We start from the raw sequence: 22,810 nt of genomic DNA on the forward strand, positions 1-22,810 counted from the left end.
AAAATACAAAGAAAACGTAAAAAAAAAGGCGTTTCTGAGTCTTTATATAACCCATGTTTATTAAATGAAATAGTGCTGTGATGCATTATTATTCAGAATTATGAACTTAACTAAACTGTGAATCGGTGTTTGTCAATTAGTTTTACATTACATTACATTTTCTAATCTAGAAAACATTTTGTGCAAAAGGGGGGGAAAAGTCCCAGTGGTTTATTAATTGAGCCACAGGGAGGCGCATGAACCCACAGGTTTCTCTTTCAGTTCTGTACAGTTGTATGTTCCACAATTATGTAATTTTGCTTTATCCACATGATGTTAATACAGTCAGTGTATAAGCAATTTATATTCAAAACTCGTGGCAGCCATCTATATATTACTTTTTTTTTACACAGCACGACATAATATCAATGAATCGTTAATTAATCCCCGCGAAAAATTAGACAATATTACAATATTTACAATATTAAATTATGCAAAGCTGCTTTGATAATGCTAAATAAATGTTCACATAATACAAAATCATTAAACAGAGGAAAAAAGAAACCGTCATGCAAGTCATCCGGAGGGCCATATAATCACGTCAACCTTGATTGGATGATGTTCTCAGGTTTTCATTCACTTTCTACCGCACTTTCATATGCGTCTCTCTGATCTTTGATTGAATCTCCAGCAGCCAATGGCGTTGTTTCTCTCCCCCCGCCTCTGCCCATGACGTCACGGACCGTTTATATACAGCAGCACTCCGGTGGCGCGGCATGTTTGACTCACACAGGACAGGATTAACGTTACAGAACTTGGCCAGACTTTGGGACTTCACATAAGGAGTTTATTTTCTAGGGCGAAGGATCTATATTAATGAATGGATCCAGCTTGTTTTACTTCAGCGCAGCGTCTTTCCTGTAAAATGATGAATCCGGATTTGTTCAAACCGGCTCAAGCGGCCACCAAGCCGAACCGGAGTAAATCCGAGCACGTTAAGACGGAGGTCGCGCAGGTGGTGGTTGACGCAAAGACTGGAAGGTCGTACTGTAAAGGAAAGCTTTTGGGAAAGGTACCTGTCTGTTTTTCATCAATATGGTTATTTTAATTATTTATGTGATTTGTCACGGTGTATTTGATCGCATTTCCTGGTGTGTTTAAACGTGCGCGGTGTATCGGTCTCGTGCTTGGGTTTGGCTGGTTTTAGGAGATGTGTCTCGGTGCACCAGAATCACTGGACCGCAGTGCGTTTCTAGAATCTGTCTGCTGGTTTTTCTAGCACTGCATTGTATGTGTCTTTCAAATATTGTCTATTACGTGATTCGTCTGCGAAGACCGTGCTTGCAGTTTACGATTGGGAGGATTTTTAATATTCGATGTCAGGAAAAGATGAATGAATCCGTGCATCAATGGAAATGATGCTGCGTTGCTCGTGAGCAGTGCAACCAATGACCACTGCCCCGGTTTTGTTGAATTGTTTACTAAGCAAGGCTTTCTTTTTTAACTAGACTAATTTAATGATTATTCGAGTCTCGTTAATCTTAGTATTTAAAGTGCCGCATCATTGTGATGCTGTAAGGAGGGGTAGGAGGATTTGGAAAAATACGTCATTCCTTTACATTTCTTGGACCAACTAAGGATTGCTGCAATATGTATCATTTTTTTGTATTATTATTTTACGAGATAAGGATTATCATGTATAACGCAGAATTTCCCATTTTTATGTTAGAGGACAAATTAATGTTTTGTTAATGATTTATGATGCGTCAGATGTGACCAGTAGATCCAAAAAAAATTAGGTTATAGCCTTTTTTTTTCTCTCTCTCTCTTCATTTAAAGCATTTGCAAAATGAATGAGACCGTTTTTATATGGCACAAATGGTAAAAATGCCCATAAATCAATTCCAGATTTCAAATACTGGTCTGGACATATTGACTGTCTCAGGATCCATACTGCATTCTTGACATTAGTGATGCTGAAAACGTATCAATCAAACGTTAAACACACTAGTAACCTCCAAATAAATTGTCTTCGTAAGCAACTAGCCAGTTTTCCAGACACTGTCATTGAGTTTTAAGACCGTTGTACAGGCACCTGCAGCCAAATCTTAAGTTATTCATAACCTTTTTTTTTTTTTTTTCTGTTGAAACATTCTTTGTGACTAAATATAGAATGGCTTTTGTTTTAGGGTGGTTTTGCGCGATGTTATGAGATGACAGATCTTGCCAACAACAAGATGTATGCTGTGAAAGTTATTCCTCAAAGCAGAGTCTCAAAGCCACACCAGAGAGGAAAGGTAAACAAACAATCACCAAATACACATGTGAATCCTCATATTTTCTAGCTGCATCTCTGATGTTCATTCATTGATTTTTGTCTCGTAGATCATAAATGAAATCGAGCTTCACAAAAGCCTCCAACACAAGCATGTGGTGAAGTTTTCCCATCACTTTGAGGACCAAGACAACATTTACATCTTCCTTGAACTCTGCAGCAGAAAGGTGAGTTGCTTTGCTAAAAACCGCGCTCTCATGGTTCGCTTTGGGGAATACAAGGCATTACTCTAATCCTGTGCTTGGTGTTTACAGTCTCTGGCACACATTTGGAAAGCAAGACATACGCTGACAGATCCAGAAGTACGTTACTACCTCAAACAGATCATTTCTGCGCTCAAATACCTCCACAACAAAGGCATCCTCCACCGAGACCTCAAACTAGGTATTGTTTTTGATTGTGTAGCCTGCAGTTTGAATCATGGTATGACATCCATCAAATTCAGTTGGTTTGATAATGCTCAATTTTTTTTTTTTAGGTAATTTTTTTGTGAATGAAAACATGGACTTGAGATTAGGAGATTTTGGGCTGGCAGCAAAGCTGGAGACAGTCGAGCAGAGGAAGAAGTGAGTTTGTATGCCGCCTTCACTAACTTTAATAGAGATCAAATTGATTTTGTGTGCTGATGAGAAAAAATTGCTCTTGCAGGACCATCTGCGGGACTCCAAACTACCTGGCTCCAGAGGTGTTAAACAGACAAGGCCATGGGACCGAGTCAGATGTTTGGTCGCTGGGTTGTGTAATGTAAGTCTTATCAAATCTACTCTACACTGTTTTATGGTTATTGTGTAGACTGTGGTTTTGCGAGTACATGAAAGGCTAATAATTAAATTTGAAGTTATAAATCCTCGTTTCAAAATTAAACCATTTCTAAAAAAATTCAAGATTTTGTTTACCTGCATGTCATGTGACCATTAACCATCATCAAAAAAACCACAAACATGTTTTAGAGCAATGGGGTTCAGCTTACAAAAAAAGACTGGGACTTCCTGGTGTAGACTAATATATTATTAGAACTATATTAGTGTATTTATAGTATGGAAAGTCCATATCACATACTTTATTTATGATGCAGCAGATCTGACAGCCTTGATGACGAGCTCTTTTTCTTGTCTATTTAGGTACACACTTCTATGTGGGAATCCACCTTTTGAAACCTTAGACTTGAAAGAGACCTACAAGTGTATTAAGGAAGTGAGATACAGCCTTCCTCCTTCCCTCACTCCATCTGCACAGAAGCTGATCTCCGCTATCCTACAGAAAAACCCATCTGACCGCCTTACACTGGATCAGATACTGGCCCACGAGTATTTCACAAAGGTTAGCATACTAAAACCCTGAGTAGTAATTATACGTAATTTAAAGGATTTTTTTTTCTTTAAGTGTGCGCTTTCTTCATAGAGAGTTTCTTACTGTACATTTGTAGTCCTCTAATTTTTTTTTTTTTTCTTTCTTTCTTTTTCCCTCCCTCAGGGCTTCACCCCGGAAAAACTCCCTCCCAGCAGCTGTGTGATGGTGCCTGAGCTTAATCCACCCAGCCCTGCCAAGAAGTTCTTTACGAAGATGGCTAAAAGCTTCTTTGGCAAGAAGAAATCGAAAGGTATGTACCTACTTTAATTACCAAAATTATTTTAGTTGACAATAACACCATCGGTTTGGATTCAAACATTAGTTTCTGACATTGGTTTCTTTGTTATTGACACAAAATGTCTTTGCAGCTGTTGAAAAGGCACCTTGTGAGGAGAAAGATGACATTTCTAAGCTGGTTTCTGGTATGGTGAAGCACTCCATCGGTCGGCAAATGAGCTACAAGACAATGGGAGTGAATGAGGTAATAAATCACACTTTTTTACATTTATGTGCATGTATTAATAGCATCACCGTAAACTGTTGCTCCCTGGCTGACTCATGGCTGTCGCAAAAAGCCACGTCAGTATGCATGCTGTTTTTTTTTTTTTTTTCTCAACATAGCTATAGTGGGCTCTGTGGGGACATGTTTTGAAAGCTGCTGTAGATGAATAATAGAGTGCAATCGTCCAGCTATTGTGCTGAACGTCTCAGAATAACTCCGTACTGACCAAACGCACACAAGTCGGCGAGTTAATCGCATGACAAATAGATGTTTTAAACTTGAGACACCAGATTGGAGAGTAATTGTCCACTGTGCATGATAATAATTGCTCAAAACGGAGAACAGGGAAGTACTTATGATTGTTAAAACAATATGACTTCCTTGTGATATTCAGGTCACTTCTCCTACGGTTCAACTGGCAAGCTCTGGCCCTCTGGACACCCCGGCAGAGGAGGAGTCCAGGAAGTCTGCGTCTCGCTCCTTCAAAGGCACCGTCGCCAGCAGCACTGATGGTAAGGGACCGTAGAAGCGGATTTGCTCAGACATACAGCAGCAAATAGTTGTGCATGCATGTGGCCTATTTTAGGCTCAACCCGCAGGCTTTCAGAGGCCGCTATTAGGAACCAGTTTGTCCAAAAACATCCTGGCCTAATTCATTAAAAAAAAAGAAAAAAAAAAGTTTTTGCTAGGTTTAGCAGCATGGTGACTTGCCATTTCTTTTTACTTTTTACATTTACACTATGAATCAAAAGTTTAGGGTCATGATTTTCCTCAAAGAACTGTTGTGTATAATATAATATAACAACCAAGATACACAATTAGTTTTTCCTCCCAAGGAATTAAATCACTTTCATTTGACTTTGTTCCTTATTTTTCCCCCTTTCTCAGCTGGTGACGATATCCCTACCCCTGCTGCTGTAGCCGAATCTGCCATGAAGGTTCTTAACAGCTGCTTGTCTTCCATGCCGACAGGTTTGTTCCCACACTCTGGTCACACTGTGGCGCTTAAGCAATTTCAAGGTTTACTCTTGAGCCATTGATCATGTACTCAAATATTGTCCTTTCCTCTTCCAGCTTCAAAAAACCCACCCTGCCTTTCTAAAACCAAGCCTTTAATCTGGGTAACCAAGTGGGTCGACTACTCCAACAAATACGGCTTTGGTTATCAGCTCTCCAATCAGAACGTCGGTGTACTCTTCAACGAAGGCACTCATCTGAGCCTGTGTGAACAGCGGAGGTACGTCCGCTTGCTTTCTGTATTCCCGTTCGTTAAGAAGTCTCCAGTTTGGCATTTGGACTGAGCTCTGACCCACATAGAGTGCTTTACTCTTTACAAAGTCTTTGCTTTTGGCCAAATTGGTTTAAGTAGCTTTGCTTTAGGCATGATGTTCTAATTGCTTATTTGTATTCTTCTGCAGGACCGTACGTTACTGTCTGACGAACAACCAACACTTTAGTTTTCCAGCTGACGCTTTACCAGAAAAGCTCCTGAATCAAAAACACATAGTGGATTTGATGGCTAACTACATGGAGCAGAACCTAATGGAGGTGAGTGTAGAAATTAACCCCTTAAATGTAGAATTTGAACATTCGTGACCCCTCAACACAAAACCAGTCATGAGGGTGTAGTATAAATAAGCTTCCCATTGGTGAATGGTTTATTAAGATCGGACAATATTTGGCTGAGATAAAACTATTTGAAAATCTGAAATCTGAGGGTAAAAAAAATTTAATATTGAGAAAATCACCTTTAAAGTTGTCCAAATTAAGTTCTTAGCAATGTATAGAACTAATTAAAAATAATAAAATATCTTTACTTAATATCCTAATGATTTTTTGGCTTAAAAGAAAAATTGATCATTTTGACCCATACCATCTTGGGTACTGCTACAAACGTACCTGTGACTTACGACATTTGAATTATGTGATACTATTAATTAACAATTTTTAATGGCAATATTTCAAATGGTTTATTCTCTAAAATATAAACTAAACTAAAGTTCAGCAATTAAGTTAAATTCTATTTAAAAAATAAATATTTTTTATTTATTATTTATTTTAAATATTTACACAATAAATAAATCACAAATATATCAGAAAATGTAAAAAAATAATTTTATAGTTTATTTTAAAACAAGTTTTCCTTTTTTTGAAGGGTGGAGACGTCAACAGTGAGGACCAGCCACCTCCAAGCTCTTCTCCGTTGCTTCTGCAGTGGATCAAGACTGATCACGCCTTAGTCATGCTCTTTGACAACCGAACCATACAGGTAAGTCTCTGATGGTGCAAAAAAGGATGAAATGTTGAGCATTTGAATTGCTTGGCCAGTTCTTAACATTCCCTCTCTTTCCGCTCTCTTTCCCAGGTGAATTTTTACACCGACCATACAAAAATCATCCTGTCCAAGACTTCGGACTCCTCGTACCTGCTGACATACATCAGCAAGGAGCGCGTCTCTTATTCTTACCCTCTGAACGTGCTTTCCCAATGGGGCTGCTCTCCGGAGCTCCGGCAGCGGCTTCATTACGTGGTACAGCTTCTCCAGCACTACACCAACGCATAAAGACTAAGAACTTTTCTTTTTTTTGCTGCTGCTTACCGCTTCCGTTTAAGAAGCAGAAAGGACTATGACAAAGAAAGAAAGAAATCAGGGGAAGCTTCCACGTTGCCACGAAGATCTCCTGTCCTTGGCCATCGGCTGGCCTCTTTGAAGTATGGTGCACTATTTTTCGTTTGGTTTTCTTTTGTTGTTTTTGCGACTGAGCCTACACCGACCGTATCACACTACCAGCTTGAACATTTGAGCCTGTTCTTTTTATGATTTCATTTTAAGTGCAGATGGCATAAAACTCACAGGTTTCTTAAGCGCCTCGCTTTTGCTCGCGGTGTCCCAAACACCGCGCAAAGATGGGCTTGGCTTTTTATGCTTGATCACTTGGCTTTTTAAACTAAAAGAAAAAAAGGACATTTTATTTCACTAAATAGTACACAAACAAGAGCTATGAACACCAAAAGGTTATTCTTTTAATGAGATTAGTTTTAAAGATGGCAGAGGTGAATGGCTGTGGTGGAACGGTAATACATGGAGGAGCAGTTTGGAGCTGGAGAGACTAAAGTGCCTTTCTGATGGATTCCTCTGCAATAATGGCCCTGGATCTCAAGCTGAAGTCACAAAGGGAATGAAAGCGGCTTTATATAGAGTCTTCATATTTGTTTTTTCCAAGCGAATTAGGCAAGAGTGGGGGAAGAAACACTACAAATACACCTGATATAAGCTTTTTGCTGTTAAAAGTGATTATATCCTTAATGTCTGTACTTGAGGAAGAAAAAGACTATGTATTCAGTGTGCCTCCAGCTTTGTTTACTTGACATCCTCCATCATAAGTAATCATAATGTCCTCAAAACTGTGACCATGGCTGTAAGTGTTAAAATAAGTGTTCAGAATACCAACATTGTGAAAGCCATTACCCTCAGACAAATCCTAACTAGTATTATTAATTAAATGTGGCACGTGTTCTATTTATTTTTTTATTTATTGTTTTCTTTTTTTTATTTATTGATGTAACAATTGTACGGTGTCAACACTGGGAAATGTTCAATATGATCACTTTTTATGTACTGGGAGAGTGGGGGGGAATAAAGTTTATTGAAAATCTACATGTTCTGTGTCTTGAGTTAGGTTTTTTGTTTTCAGATTTTAAAGACCATTAAACATTTACATTTTTATAAGTTTAATTTCTAATTGTAACTTAATTTCTTGTTTTAAAAGTTTAGAACTGTTAAGAATGATTTTAAATATGCAAGATACGTAAAATATTTAATGACAAATTCAGTGAGCATAAGACTTTCAAAAACAAACAACAAAGAATACAGCCCTATTATACAGTGTGTAAAGATTTAACTTTTTTTTTTTTTTTTTTTTTGAAAGATTACAATTTGTATATAAATTGTGATACTGGTTTGACATCACTGTATTAATTTACTTTTTAAAATGTTTAACTTTTTTAAATTATGGTATAAAAGTCTTAATTCAGAGACAAGCCAAAAAAAATGTTCTGCCCCTATTCAACTATTAAAAAATCCTTTCTTTAAAATTGTAAAGATTTTTTATTATATTACCATTTTTACTACATCTTTAATCAACTAAATGCACCCTTAGTTTGAATCTTTAAAAAGAATGTTATTTACTTTTTCAAGCATGCATTTTGTGCACTCTTATTAAGGGCTGTTGATTTAGCCTTTATTCAAAGTACAAGCCGTGTACCAAAGCCACAGCAAACAGTTGGTGATTCTGGAAAACAGCAGATGTGTAGTTGTCAGTGTTGGGGTTCATCAGGCTACGGCTGGCCACCCTTATACCTTGTTTACCACTCTGCCCGACAACCACCTGGCACACGACTTTATATCGTGGCGGATTGACATCTTTTAGTTTACTGAGAACTAGATCTGCTAACATCTGACACAGCTGACTACAACTATCAGGACTGTAACACACACCTTTCAAATAACTATCCAAAGTGGCCTGTAAGATCTGCTGGGTCCTGCTGGCACTGAAATGGCACCCTGGTTCTGGTCCCGTTCTGTAGGTGTTCTCCACATACACCTCCTGGATGGGTTGTTGGAGGTACAGTCCAGAGAAGCTCACTCTTCCTCCCTGGTGCCAGCCTGCGAATGAGAACCGCTTGCCCATGGAGATGTGAGAATTGCTGACGGTGGGGCTCAAGAACGATGACTCGGATGAAGGAATCGTCATGCTCCTGAGAAACAGGGGTCTGTGGTGGGGCTGGTCCTTGGATTGGTCTTTGGAGCTTCGGCGAGTGGAGATAGAGCCCAGACGTCGCCTTGGAGGCCCCGAGGTACATGGTTCTGTGGACATGGAGCGATTGAACTGAGCTAAAGTCTCCTGAGACAGTGGTAGAGGCTGATTGGCCATGATGAAGAAACCTGTGAGGACATTAATCAATATCTATGTAAATTATAAATAGACTTGCAATAATTTTGACCTAATTCATAGCAATAAGAAGAAAGTTCATTTCATTTCATTTAGCACACACAATTTTCAATCAATAGTTCACCCCCCAAAAAATTACATTTGCATTAAATCTAAAATGTACAGTAGATTTTGTTTCTTTGGTGGATTAATTGGTGAACTAATTGGTGGATCGGTGTGATGTTTTTATCAGTTACAAACCTCGTACTGACGGCACCCATTCACTGCAGTGGTTCCAACGGTGAGCAAGTGATGTAATGCTACATTTTTCCAAATCAGAGATACAATATAAAATACAATTCCATTTAACCCATTAGATTATAACAGTCCTAAATTAGAATGAAATCAGTGAAGAACAAAAAATTATGATTTTTTTTTTCACACTACAGTAATCAGTGTGAAACGTTTCAAAATCAAAAAGTCAGTACCCTATTCATTACATCACTAGTAAGTCATTCAGGCACAAATGAAATAATTTCCTGGGATTTCCCCACATCGTATTTGTTGAAAAAGATGTAAAGTTACTGGATGGTCAACTCATGAGAGTTCAGAGGTTAAATTCATACAGTCACAGTCAGGTATGAGACTAAGGGCCTTTCCCAGTAACACAAACTGAAATTTTACTTTTGCTTTCTGAAGGACACAGGTTTCTAAAATTAGATAGTTTGCTTGAACCAAAAACATTTCAGTAGATCGAATTTAAAAGGTAATTGAGATTTATTAGTTACAGACCTACTGCGCAAGAATTTGGCCCTCATAAATCCATGATTATGGAGTGTGGTACTCTTTGTTATTTGTTACTCTTTCTTAAGAAAGCGAATCCAGACAGAGCTGCCATCAGGGTGAACAACCAGGAGCATTGTCCCAGGCCCTGGGACTAGAGGAAGCCTACTAAATCAATGCTTCTGAATGTATGGAGGCTGGGGTCCCTGCCCTGTGAATTGAGCTCTGTGTTCAACAAAATAATTTCAGAAGGTGTTCAATACATCAGTAGGCCATTAAAAAGGTTACAATTGTGAGAATTGTGAGAGTGACAATGTAATGAGTCACAAATCCAACATAAGAAAAGCAATAGTGGATCTTCTAAAGATTGAACAAATCCTTCCGAAAACACATAAATAATCCTAAACAGAATAGATCTACGGTCAATGATCTGCTCTGAATAATATACTTGCAGAAAAAAAAAGTTTGTTTAGTTGTTGTTGGAAATGTTGTGAATGTTAGATTTGTCCAATAAAATGTCATCGTAACTGAAAAAGGCCAGTGAAGTGTAATCAAAAAAAAATAAATGGATTCTTTTTTGCTGAGGTTCTGATTTTTTATATAATATTTTATTATCAAGAGGATATCAGTTTATTCAGCCAGGCTCAAAACGTTTTCCAGAGATAGCTTAAGTCCAGACCTAAATTAAATTTCTAACAATTAAAAACTATTAAAAATTGATTTTAACCTGGGCTACTGAATGTGTTTCTTGGAAGCCAACCTGAAGAGTTTCTTTAAGAGAATAAGATTCTATTTAATGTCTGAAACTTTTCTTAAACAGCACCGTCAGGGAAGTTCCCACCTGTCTGTGCAGTAAGTTAATGTTAAAGTCCTCAGATTGAGTCAACAGTATACCACACCTCAGGTTCGGTTCACCTCTCTTCTGCCTCTCCCCAGTTGTTCTCCACGCCACTTTTGAGCGATATTAATCTACATGCCAAAACATTCACCGCGGTTTACCGCTCTACACACATGTAGAATAGTAACAGTAAGTAAAAAACGTAAAAGTACAGGTATGGGTAGAATAGAGAGTAAGAATGAGTCTTTCACTACTGAGTCACTAGAAAAAAGAACAGCAGGCGATGTACATCCTCATTCAGATAAGATCCTCTAATTAGCACATCTTTACCGTCAGCTTCCACACCACGGGCAGCAAGAACAAACAAGTTAATATGGCTATTGAGTCAGAGGTTTTACATAATCTCCAAAATGAATCTACTAAAGTTTCTCTGAGAAGCACATTTAATGGTTTTAAAAATATATATTTAAGTATCGGTTTGATACTTCAGAACTTGTAATGAACATTTTGTCAGAATGGATAAGGCAAGGCAAGGCAAGGCATAAACCATAAAATGTCAATTTTATATATATACAGTAGATAGCTAGCTAGCTAGATAGTTAGATAGATAGCTAGATAGATAGATAGCTTAATAATAGCTGTCAACTAGGTTTTGTGTTAGATAAATAGGTTAAAGTGAAAATGTAAAGGGAAATTTTTATTTTAAATGATTATTTTAACCATTAAATCACTGGGATCTCTGAGACCCAAAACATAAAAGCAGTAAAGTCAATCTCAACAAGTCATGAGTGTTATTATGACTTCCAAAACCAATTAAAAAAATCTATCAAATATTTGTTTAGTATGTTGTCTTGGTATCGCCATGATGATGGGTGTCCCCAAATTTCCTTACCCGTTTAGGAGCTCAATTAAAGTTTGAAAATTGTTGTATTCCAGTGAGGTTCTCTCTTCTCAACTAATGTTGTCACTGAGTGGTCCATGCTCACTGTTGCGAGTGCATCTCTAAGTAAAGAGCGGCCCCGTAAATTATTGTCAAAACGGGCTGCATGGGCAGACACACTAAACAATGAGCGAGCCAGGCAATCATTCACACAGTGCATTGAACAGTCTGGATATCTGCCACAAACTTGCTTGTAGTCATGGAAAGCCTTCAATTTTAACATTCAACAGCAGCCTGACTGGCTTATCAACAATTATGGCTGATGTCCAGTGCATTCATGGGTAATCAAGTGAAATATAAATTTTATTGTTGGCAAATGTTTTTCTATGGTCATTTTTGTATTTCCAGCAGTGTTGTAGAGCTTCATCACAAAGGGCCTTAGTGTGTCAGACTGATCTCTTGTATTTGAGAGAGAAAAGGTGCTGATCTCTGGTTGCCAGTGGGCGGTATCAGGCAGAGCCATCTGTTTCCACTGCAATCAAGAGGAAAAGGAGGGTTGCAGTCACGTCCAAACACAAGCCGCTCATGAAACGCACCTCTGTGCAATATCTCTGACTCACTAAACTAGTCTTAGCAATGTCATGGGGCTCTATAATCTATGTGAAAGTTATCTCAAAGAATATGGCTACCAACTACTTTAATGGAATTGTTTTTGTTCATAATCATGATAAATTTTCCAGCCCTAACTCTCTGTATTGTTTTTAGTCATGCGAAACACAAGGATATTTGAGAGGAAGTTGGAAATAAATGACAGATGCAGAAAGGTCAACAAGTTCCAGCATGTCTGGACATGTCTGCAGATGTATCAATAACCTAATGGAGTTTAAAAAGTGCTGTCAAGCTGAAAACACAAACAGTGGAGGCAGTTGAAAAGCCAAGACCTTTGAGAGGGGAAAACCATACATAGTGTTTTTACATAGATGGAGAACTCTCTGTTTTTCCATAAATCAATTAGTATGGTTGCATCACAGAACTGAAACTTTTACTTTTCTGAGAGAAAATGTAGCGTTTGACGCCAAATGCTTACCAGAGATTTATAATGGTTTCTTGGCCATGTGTTGCTTGGTTGTCAGGTTGGAGCACCAATCATCAAGCAATGCTGTGATGGTTTACTGAAGATTTATAACTGAAATAAAATATAAATGTTAGATGAAAATGATATTTTGGCAACTAACTGAAATAAAATAGATTTAAGTTGAGGAATAAAAATGTAGTAAATTGCATGAATAATACTAAAATGACACTGCCTCTACGTCTCTTCACATCTCTGAAATATGAGATTTCTGACCATTTGTTGTATCATTCATATCTAATGAAAGACATGTTATATTGAGATTTAATACATTAGTTTGCACCTCAGTGACTGATGTAAAGGGTCAACTTGATCTAGTTCAACATGTGATTTTGATGCACAAGGAGTTACTAGCACACATTGACCCTACTAAAGAAATTCAGCACCAGGGTTATCTTTTTTATCTGTACTCAGAGGCCTGAGGGCTCTAGTGTTACACAATTTAAATACTGTGTACGTCAGGTCTAATGATGTCACCCAACTGAAACATTTAGAGGAGCACTGCATCAATCTTTACTCAATCTGGAGCTGAGATAATGGAGACCTTTTTCTGGTCAGGATACAAAAGTCAGAACGATCATGAACGAATCATTATTTCTGAATTGTAAACCACATTTTTTAAGCTTAATATTCACTGGTGAAAATATCTAATTAAAATCAAATGTCAAATTGTCAATTTTGTTCCACAGAAGAAAGAAAATCATATATAAACTTACCAGCCATCTACAAGTCAAAACATTTTTGAGTGAGATTTTTAAGTGGTTTTAATTCAAAACAACTAAACAGGTTCTGTTCTCCACTGCAAAATATGAGAAAGCCCTTTAAGAATATTTATTCCGTAGTTTAAAAAGAGATGCATATTAAGACCCAAATTGATATTTTGACCTATTGTCATATCAAAGTATTCTGTTTCTCTGCATTATTCAGCGAGACTCACGCTGATGCATTTTTCATTGACTTTAATCATGGTGTCAGATAAACCTTTTATCTGAATCACAATTAAATGTACAACGTTTCATACACAGAGCACAGACATAGGGTTTAGTACGTTTCAATCAAAAATTTGTATTTTTATTCAGAATGATGGATTCAAATTTTATGGTGGGGGGGGGGGGGTGGTGACTGGCCAGTACTATTTTTGACATTGATATTAATGAGAAATGTTTCTTGAGCACCAAATCGGCATATTAGAAATATTTCTAAAGGATCAAGTGACATGGAAGACTGGAGTGATAATGCAGAAAATTCAGCTTTACCATCACAGGAATAAATACAAATTGAAAATATATACAAATATATAAAACGGTTATTTAAATTGTAATAAGATTTCACAATACTAGTTTTTACTCTGTTTTTGAACAAATAAATGCAACCCTGGTGAGCATAAGAGACGTTCTTAAAAAAAAATCGAAGTCTTTGTTAACGTGTTCTAACGTGTTTCAACCATGGTGAAAGTAAGAAATTAGACGCCTGCTTTTCAACCTAAACATATGACTTTGTCTCATAAATATCCCACAACTCTCATAACCTGACGTTGCAGTTGTTTGATGTTTTGAGTAAGCCTGCATGAGTAAAAAGTAACAGTAAAAAGCTGGGGTGTGTTTCTCACTCTGACTGAGCAATCCGCTGTCACCCACTTGCCAGTTTTTCCAGAGGCAGTCTTAGAAACAGTGAATCACATTCGGGAACCACAACAAAATGGATTCTGACAAGAGTTCTGTTTCCTTTTGACAGCTTCCTCCAACTTCATAGCACGCTGCCCCCTCCTTGGCCAGGTTCAGCTGGTGGGCTGAGCTGAGAGTCATAGCACTTATATTCTCTAGTGCAAATAGACTGAGAGACCCTTATACAAACAGATGTGAGCTCATCCCATATTTTTAGCCTTTAGTTACGTCAAAACTATTAAAGGGACAGGTCACCCAAAAAATTAAGAGTTCTGTCCTCATGTTGTTCCAAACTTTTGTGCTTCTATTTTTGTCCATACAATGAAAGTCAGTGTTATTTTGACTCTACTGAAGAAAGTCATAAAGGTTTGAAACAACATGACGGTGAATAAATGATGACAAAATGTTCATTTTTGAGTTAACTATCTCTTTAAATTTGTCCCTTACTGTTGCAGGTTGTGTCAGGGGGCGGGGCATTCTCATACTAGAGAGCATTTGATTGGACCAAATCAGTGTAGTGCAGGATGAGTCATCGAAACTTTAGGTCAGTTTTCCTATATAAAATTGCAAATATCAAATGCATATCTCATTAAGATTCAGATTTTCTTCAATTGTCCAAGATGATTTTTGAATGCGTACTTCTGGTACTTTTGTTTTTACAAAAATAAACTCAAAAATATGTTTTCAACTCAAAAGCATTTTGATTAAGATTATATTAATATAATTAATTTAAATAAATAAATAATAATAAATGAATAAATAAAAATAAATAAAGACTTTTTAGCTTTGGGGACACTTGTAAATTCCGGCCCACACCACTGGTATTGATGACTTTAGAGTGAACAGACATGAATTAAATGCCACAAAACTCCATTTGGGATTTTATGGGGTCTTTAAGGAAAACCTCATGGTAATCTACAGAAAGAGGAAGTGGTCAAACCTATTGAAAGAACGACTGCTGATGTTTAGCGACTGGTTTTAATTAGGAACTTCCTCAGTCCCAGCACATGGCAAACCTCTGAAGACCAAACAAGGCCTTTGTCCGCTGGCTTGTTCAGTGTTTCCTGACAAAAGCGGGGATTGTAGGGGTGGTGGGTGAGGGGAGACTGTTGTGAACTTCCTCTGGATACCGGCACAGGCCCAGGGCAGGGCCAGATAAGCAGAGCTTTGTATGTAGAAGAATTTTCAGGGAAAGCCCCCTAGTTTGCCTTAGCAAAAAATAATGAGGGTGTATTTGTTTGTGAAAGGGGTCTGTCATTAAACCAGAAACATTTACAACTAAGTGTGAATTAACTGATTCATGCGAAACTGTTTAAGGGTGGAACGGCGACTTCCTTTTCAGTCTTGTTATTCTTTATTGCACATGTGATGAAAGTCACACTGTGGTAAGTAAGAGCATTGTTTGACTTTGTTTAACACTGTTTTCTCAGTTTTGGGGTCAATGCGATCACCCTAAAGACCGATTTGTCTCACTGCAATGCTCTACTTCGACTTTCAAGATCTGATGTGTCAGCAGCAGGCTCATTCGATAAAAACATTAACTAATAGGATCAATATTGCAGGCAAAATGTCTCTACAGCAGCCAGGGATGTGGACACCTATTACTTGTTGTTTGTTGCTGCCAAAGTCTTCATCCGATTTTGTAAACTATAAAGTAAACTGTATGTCATATATCATTATATCTGGTGTTCATTTACTTTGTTAGTCCCCAAATGCCAATATTCCAGCCATATATAGAAAAATTATATAATTATTATTATATATGTTATTTTACTTGACTCATTAACATTCAGCTCAGTTGCTGTATAGAGGGAAAGCTGATTTCACATACGCAGATAGCTGACACAGTCCACCCATTAATAATAACGTGTAATATCATATGACACATGGATGGCTGATCTTTGCTTAAACTGTGAATTATTAATAACTTATTGTCAGTATGACCTACTCTCCCTGCTCATTCACCATCTGGCCTGGAAATGTATCATTGGGACGCCAATGGAAATGTAATTGGATTTAACATACAAAATGCTTTTTTTAAGCATTTCATGATCATGTGCTATGTGAACAATCCAAAATCCGAGTCGGATTAACATCAATAAAAGAGGACAAATACACAGCTTTGGAAGATTTCAGACTAAAGTACAACATCTGTCCTTTGACTTTAAGCTTTATCATTCTCATTCTTTCTTCCTTTGAACCTTCTCTTTTTACAGGCCCAAATATTATGCCAGACCAATAAGACATTCCAAAGTAACAGATTGGGGGTATTCCCACAACATTCCCTGTTGATTATTATGGCAGCCTGGATCCCAGATGCACCTCACAGAAGCACTAAAGCCAAAGGCTTGAAGTCTAAGTTTAAAAACATCAGTGGATTTATGTATCTCCTGCATGTTTAGACAAAGTGATTTACTTCTGTACTTCTGTTAGACACGACTTTGTACTTTCCCTCAAAGTTAAAGTACAAAGTTTTTGTTTGGCATACATATTTTATCAGCAAAAAGCATTATGTTGTTTTTAGGTGACCCAAGACCAGAATAATCATATTGAATTTTTGTGAATAACAACATACATTTGTCTAATGTTCAAGATAATAAACCTGCTCCAGTTACTTATAGAACAGATCAATCCTTAAACTACCTTGTACAAAAAGTTTAAATCAGCCGACTGCTGTAAAACTAACATTGAAAAATGAACACATCAAAAATTAATTCAGAGAAGCACCATTCCCCCATATGCACATTATATAATGTATTCATTTATCTTAACAGACCATAAGTCTAAGATAGAGATAGACTCTGAGGGGTTTCATCTCAGCTTCTCATGCTAACGTTACTGTTATTAGCTATACACTGTCAGTCAACGTTGAGTTGTTCAGTTCTGAACTTTTCTTTCACAGAAATATGGGGGTGTTTATGCTTGATCTGTCGACAGGGTTTTTCAGAGGTGGCATTCAGAACAGTGGGAGGTTACGGTTTTGAAGGTGTGCAACACTGATGACAATGTAATCGAGGGAGACGAGAGCATCACGCACTGAAACAGAAAGACACCGAGGGAGACTGTGGGTGGAGGACAAGTGCTTTACTCAGAGGAAAACCCAAAAGGGGCCTTTCCTAACAATAATAATAAAAGAGACGAAGATGATGAAGGAGAATGTGAAGACCGCAGTTAATCTAAACATTTTTTTTAGATATGTATAATCTATTTATTTACTAATTTATTTAGCACACACACACACATCATTTATTTATTACACATTATTAGTATCTATATCTATCTATCAAAATTGTTACTTTTTTATTTATTAATTTACCTTGCTTAATAATATTAATATGTTTATTGCAGGTTAAATATATAAATAAATAACTGTGTCTCAGAAGCCTGGAATGCAAGACACTTCTCTTGCTGTTCATCTGTCAGGCCGGGACGGCCCCGTGCCTGTCTCTCCAAAAACTCCCCAGTTCTTAACAGTCATAAACCAGACATCTCTAGCTATCTGCTGCTCATTTTTTCTAGAGAAGAAAAAGTAAAGAGAAAAAAAAAAGAACAACAACAAACCAGAACAAGAAATCTGCTGGGGAATTCATTGTACTTTCTTTTGCCCCCGACTGCTTATGAATAAATCATGACAATGCTGGGATGTTCTGTGTCATAGGTAGCAATTCTCAGTTTAAAACACTACTGCTTATGTGCTACAGAATGCTTTCAAAACCCAAACTAAAGTGGAAAGCGGATTAATGGATGTAATTTCCATGAACACGGTGTACTAAATACATGTTTAATGGGTTTTGCATGTGTATATGTTCCCCTTATTAATTCCACTCCTGCATTATGCAAGGTATAAATATTTGCATGGGTTTGTCTGCATGCGTTTGCATGAGCGTGCATAAGTGTCGTGCGTAATTTTATCAAGCTGATAAAAATCACAAATCTAACCCCAGGGGTTATTTATATCACAAATGCCCACAGTAAACTAAAACTGAAAGAACAGTACAACCCCTCAGTCCCACACAGTGGAAATGTCCATCCCCTGACTGCACTGTCATCACAGTTGTTGAGTGGTGACACCCTGACATGACATTTGTGTGTGCGGTGTGACCTTATAATATATCTCTTTTTATAGAGTCAGATGGTAACATTATGCTAAGCTTACAGGTCGCCGTAATTTTGCCAAGTAAGACATTCCTGGATCAACATCTTTTGATCATCCTGGATCAACATTATTGTCTAAAATATTGACTTAACCCAATCCCTACCCCTAAATCTAACCCTACCCATCATTTATTCCTAAAATCAGTGGGAAATTATAGCTGATTAACAAGGATGTAGAAGCACCTAACCCTGATTGCAAGCCTAAAACATATATTTCCTGAAAAGTTGTAACTCTATTCTGATTGGTTGATTGGAATGTTTTCCAGGATCAACAAGGATGTTGATCCAGGAACATGGTGTACTTGATGAAATCACGCTCGCCTATGCACAGCATAGATAAACTCAAAAATACATAGGAAATATTGGGTAAAATAGTATTTTGTTAATTACACGGAGCTATTTCAGCAAAAGCTTTTTAGTGACTAAAAGATATATTCATAGTAAAAAAAATATTGTCACTCATTCAGCACCTTAGAATTTTGCACTAAGCATGGGGCAATGCATTCTTGGATTACCTAATTCACATAAAACAGATGTGATGTTTTCTACTTAAAAAAATCTTGATTTCGATACATAATGCATTTAAATGTTTGTTTGTTTTTTTATGTTTAATATTAAAATTAATATTTATTAAAGGTATAGTTCACTGAATTTTTTTTTTTATTCTGTCTTTAATTACTTACCCTCATGTTGTTCCAAACCCATAAGACCTTCATACATCTTCAGAACTCAAGTTAAGATATTTTTGATCATTTCTGATATTTTGATATTGCGCTTTCTGACCCTGCATAGACAGTAATGCAACTACCATGTTCAAGGCCCAGAAAGGTAGTAAGCGTATCATTAAAATAGCCCATGTGCCACCAGTGTTTCATCCTTAATTTTACTTTATTTGATTTTATTTAACAACTACATCTCCTCCTATGTCGGTCTTTGACACGCGGCCACAACAGTACAATGACACATGAGGGTGAGCAATTAATGACAGAATTTTTATTTTTAGGTGAACAATCCCTTAAAGAATTAAGAATTAATATTCTAGGTACAGAAATAAAGTACCTTTTATTATTATGAATTTGATATATGATATAAAAATTGGTGTTAATGCAATAAAACAAATAATGTGAATTATATATAACAAATACTTAAATTAAATCAAGGCCTAATCATTAAATTAAATCAAGGCCTTTTGCATGTTTGCTGTCTAGACTCAGTAGGCTGAGTTGATGTTAGTGAGTGTGAGACTGTCTATGCCTACACAATAACACTAACTGATTTCAGTAGGAGGCAGGTGGTACGTCTGGAGTGTTGATGTCCATGTGGTTGACCTTTTTCAAGCAGATTACCTCACCGCATGAGGAGGCTCTGAGGTCGCGAACCGAGTACCACTAAGGGTCAACTGAACAACAACAAGGAAGCTCGTAGTGTGTATTTAGGTTATTTCCAAAGTTCTCAGGCAACGTGTGGTGAGACATATTACTTCAGGGGATTATCATTGAAATACAAGAGCTCTTAAAGCCGGCCAACAGATAAAATTAGTTTTTATGGGAGTGACAAGCGAAACTCCCTGATGTCTCTCTGTTGTAAAACCATAAAAAAATTGGCGGCGTACCTTGAGAGAGAATGTTTTATAGGAGGAAAGATACAACAAGAATTCATTTATCTGTGCTATTACTCAGATATATTTGGACTGATATGTCTGGACTCTCTCCACGTTTAGCATCACAAATTGTTGCTCAAGTCTGTAAAAGACACTCTGCATCTTTATATATATAAATCACTGTCTTTCTGTAATCTACTGTGCACAGAACAGTGTGCTTTCACGCCTGGTACATTGGAGGCAGGGAATGTGCTGTGATATTTGAGCAGAGCTGAGATTTTATTCATTCAGGGACTGCACGAGTGCTCTGCTGATGGGAAGGACTCAGACGACTCCAAACTCCCTCAAGAGAGTCTCTCTGACCCAGCCGACCACAGCCGAAATGCTGCTGTCTGAAACAAGCTGCATAAGTGTTAAGAGGACACTGCTCCTTCTTACGTTTGCACCCTGATAAAAGAGGATCTTATCTGTTAAAAATACACTGCAATAAGACACATGACATGTGAAAGATTAGTTTGAGTTATATCTTTGCAAAATCATCAGAAACAGCAACAAAATCCGTTTATGTGCACTCTAAATCTGTGCTGAAGTTATCATGAGCTAAAATCACAGGGTGATAATGATACTTAGGATAAAATTGCCCATTACTTTAAAGGGGTCATATGACGTTTCTAAAAAGAACATAATTGGGTGTAAATGGGGTATAATGTGTTAATAGGTTAATAAATTAAGGTTATTGGTCTTGTTTAGTGCCTTTTGCTTTCATTATAGCCCACCTAAAACCTAACTTAACCCTTTAAGTGATATCTCTTCTGTACAGTAGACCTTAAATTGATGCAGAATAAATCTGTCTAAAGGAGGAGATGAGAGAGCAATCTTTCCACAGCTTTGCCTCACTTCTGTGTCTGCTTTTGCCATGGGGGGGGGGGGGGTCCCGTTTATCAAGTGAAAGCAGCAGTTTACAAACTGCAGTCAGTCACACAAAAGGAAGAATGGAAAGATAAAAAGCTAACACATGGGATTAATTGCTGTAGGTGATCTTTTTCTCCCTTTTATGACATTTTGCCTTCTAAGTGGCAAAATATTGAGGCCCCTTCATCCAGTTAGGATGTGTTTCATTCTAATTGGTCAAGGACCCTAATTTTTTATGACTAGTAGCTTTATGACCAGTAGTTTTTTTATGACTTATGATTCCATTATAATTTTGAATTTCAAAAGTTCACATTTACTGTACATTATTATATGAAATCATGTACTACAGTCAGCCATTGAATACTATTGGCCTAAAAAAAGCATAATTTTCTTTCAGGTATACATTTTTTATGTAATATTTTCTTCATTCTATTAATTTGTATGTATTTATTGTTGTTTAACTATCACACCGCTAAGAATGAAAATACCTGCAAGTTCAGTAATAAAAAAACAATCACAGGTGTAGCCTACACATGATAATTATTTAAATAATCATATATTTAAAAAAAAAAGAATATCATTAATTTTATGAATATCTAGGACTTTTCTCAGGGTTAATCCAATAGACCCAATCAGTATTTGTGAATTCATAAAATATGTGATATTTTACATATTTAAATCACAAAGTATAGCAGGCAAATATGTAAATTCATAAAACTACTTGTACATTCACTGCTTACATAAGGGGAAATTCACCCTAAAATGGAAATTGTGTCATCGTTTAGTCACCCTCAAGTTGCAAACTTATGAGTTTCTTTCCTCTGTTGAGCACAAAAATATATATATATGTGTGTGTATATATATATATATGTGTATATATATATATATATATATATATATATATATATATATATATATATTTTTTTTTTTTTTTTTTTTTTTTTTTGTGTGTGTGTGTGTGTATAAAATATACAAATATATCAGAATGTTGGTAACCAAATAGTTAAATATGTAATTTTCATTTTCTTTCAGGTATACCTTTTTTATTACATAGATGTAATATTTCCTATTTCATTGTATTTATTTATTTTTATTTATTTATTTATTTTAATGTAACTTTTTTATGTTCTGCACTATGTTCCACCATTTTAAGACAAATGAAATTGTTGTGTTTTTATATTTAAGAGATCATAAGCTAGATGATGAAAATGTCACATTGAAGGGGGTGAACACAACATATTTGCCCTCCAGCAACTAGATGCCGCACATTCAAATCCGATAAAAAAAGAAAGAATCCGATAAAAAAAAAAAGCAATCCAAAGCAAAGCAACTTACATATCCAAAGCAACTTACAGTGTATTCAGGCTATCAATTTTTACCTTTCATGTGATGCCAGGGAATCGAACCCCTAACATTGCGCTTGATAATGCACTGCTCTACCACTTGAGCTACAGGAATACTATATATAGATAAAACCTGGGGAAAATAAATGCAGAACATGTTCACATAGGACACTATTAGCATGACTACATGAAACCATTCAGAAAAAAATGGGCACAAATGGGTTAAGGTTCAAAAAACTAATTTTTATCCACATATTGTACATTATTGTTAATCCTCTACTCCCCGCCTTTCGATTTTTACAAAGCCCATTGTTCTGAAAAGCAAGGTGTGCTCTGATCCAGTGCATTGTGATTGGAGTTCCTCAAGAGTGTGACAGAAATGCATTGCACATCTGTATATTTGGGT

The 22,810-nt window shown here is 36.7% G+C and overlaps 2 protein-coding genes across 4 annotated transcripts; one reads left to right on the forward strand and one right to left on the reverse strand.

The window, feature by feature from the left end:
- The first annotated feature begins 746 nt into the window (after positions 1 to 746).
- Positions 747 to 7,824, forward strand: LOC127951236 (serine/threonine-protein kinase PLK3). Its single transcript, XM_052549043.1, has 15 exons — positions 747 to 1,051; positions 2,169 to 2,276; positions 2,365 to 2,481; positions 2,569 to 2,698; positions 2,793 to 2,880; positions 2,963 to 3,058; positions 3,436 to 3,634; positions 3,788 to 3,914; positions 4,033 to 4,145; positions 4,561 to 4,678; positions 5,055 to 5,138; positions 5,241 to 5,403; positions 5,585 to 5,714; positions 6,322 to 6,435; positions 6,532 to 7,824. Exons 1-15 carry the CDS (start codon positions 860 to 862, stop codon positions 6,727 to 6,729), a joined length of 1,977 nt encoding a protein of 658 aa, XP_052405003.1. The 5' UTR covers positions 747 to 859; the 3' UTR covers positions 6,730 to 7,824.
- A 249-nt stretch (positions 7,825 to 8,073) lies between these two features.
- Positions 8,074 to 12,679, reverse strand: LOC127951237 (dynein light chain Tctex-type 4-like). Of its 3 annotated transcripts, XM_052549045.1 has the most exons (3): positions 11,611 to 12,678; positions 9,359 to 9,417; positions 8,074 to 9,111 (listed from the first exon to the last, which is right to left on the reverse strand). In XM_052549045.1, the coding sequence occupies exon 3, from the start codon at positions 9,098 to 9,100 to the stop codon at positions 8,408 to 8,410; it is 693 nt and encodes a 230-aa protein (XP_052405005.1). In that variant the 5' UTR covers positions 9,101 to 9,111; positions 9,359 to 9,417; positions 11,611 to 12,678; the 3' UTR covers positions 8,074 to 8,407. The 3 variants fall into 3 exon arrangements, with proteins under 3 accessions (XP_052405005.1, XP_052405006.1, XP_052405007.1); XM_052549046.1 differs by lacking the exon at positions 9,359 to 9,417 and having other exon boundaries at positions 11,611 to 12,679; XM_052549047.1 differs by lacking the exon at positions 11,611 to 12,678 and having other exon boundaries at positions 9,359 to 11,604.
- Between the last annotated feature and the right edge of the window lie 10,131 nt (positions 12,680 to 22,810).

Source organism: Carassius gibelio, chromosome B2 (assembly GCF_023724105.1).
Source record: "Carassius gibelio isolate Cgi1373 ecotype wild population from Czech Republic chromosome B2, carGib1.2-hapl.c, whole genome shotgun sequence".
Lineage (NCBI taxonomy): Eukaryota > Metazoa > Chordata > Actinopteri > Cypriniformes > Cyprinidae > Carassius > Carassius gibelio.

Bases quoted from the DNA above. Each gene is read 5' to 3' on its own strand.
- LOC127951237 (XM_052549046.1), bottom strand. From the start codon at position 9,100: ATGGCCAATCAGCCTCTACCACTGTCTCAGGAGACTTTAGCTCAGTTC.
- LOC127951236 (XM_052549043.1), top strand. From the start codon at position 860: ATGGATCCAGCTTGTTTTACTTCAGCGCAGCGTCTTTCCTGTAAAATG. The intron at 2,277-2,364 runs GTAAACAAACAA...TTTGTCTCGTAG, and splicing joins AGCCACACCAGAGAGGAAAG to ATCATAAATGAAATCGAGCT. The intron at 3,635-3,787 runs GTTAGCATACTA...TCCCTCCCTCAG, and splicing joins CCCACGAGTATTTCACAAAG to GGCTTCACCCCGGAAAAACT.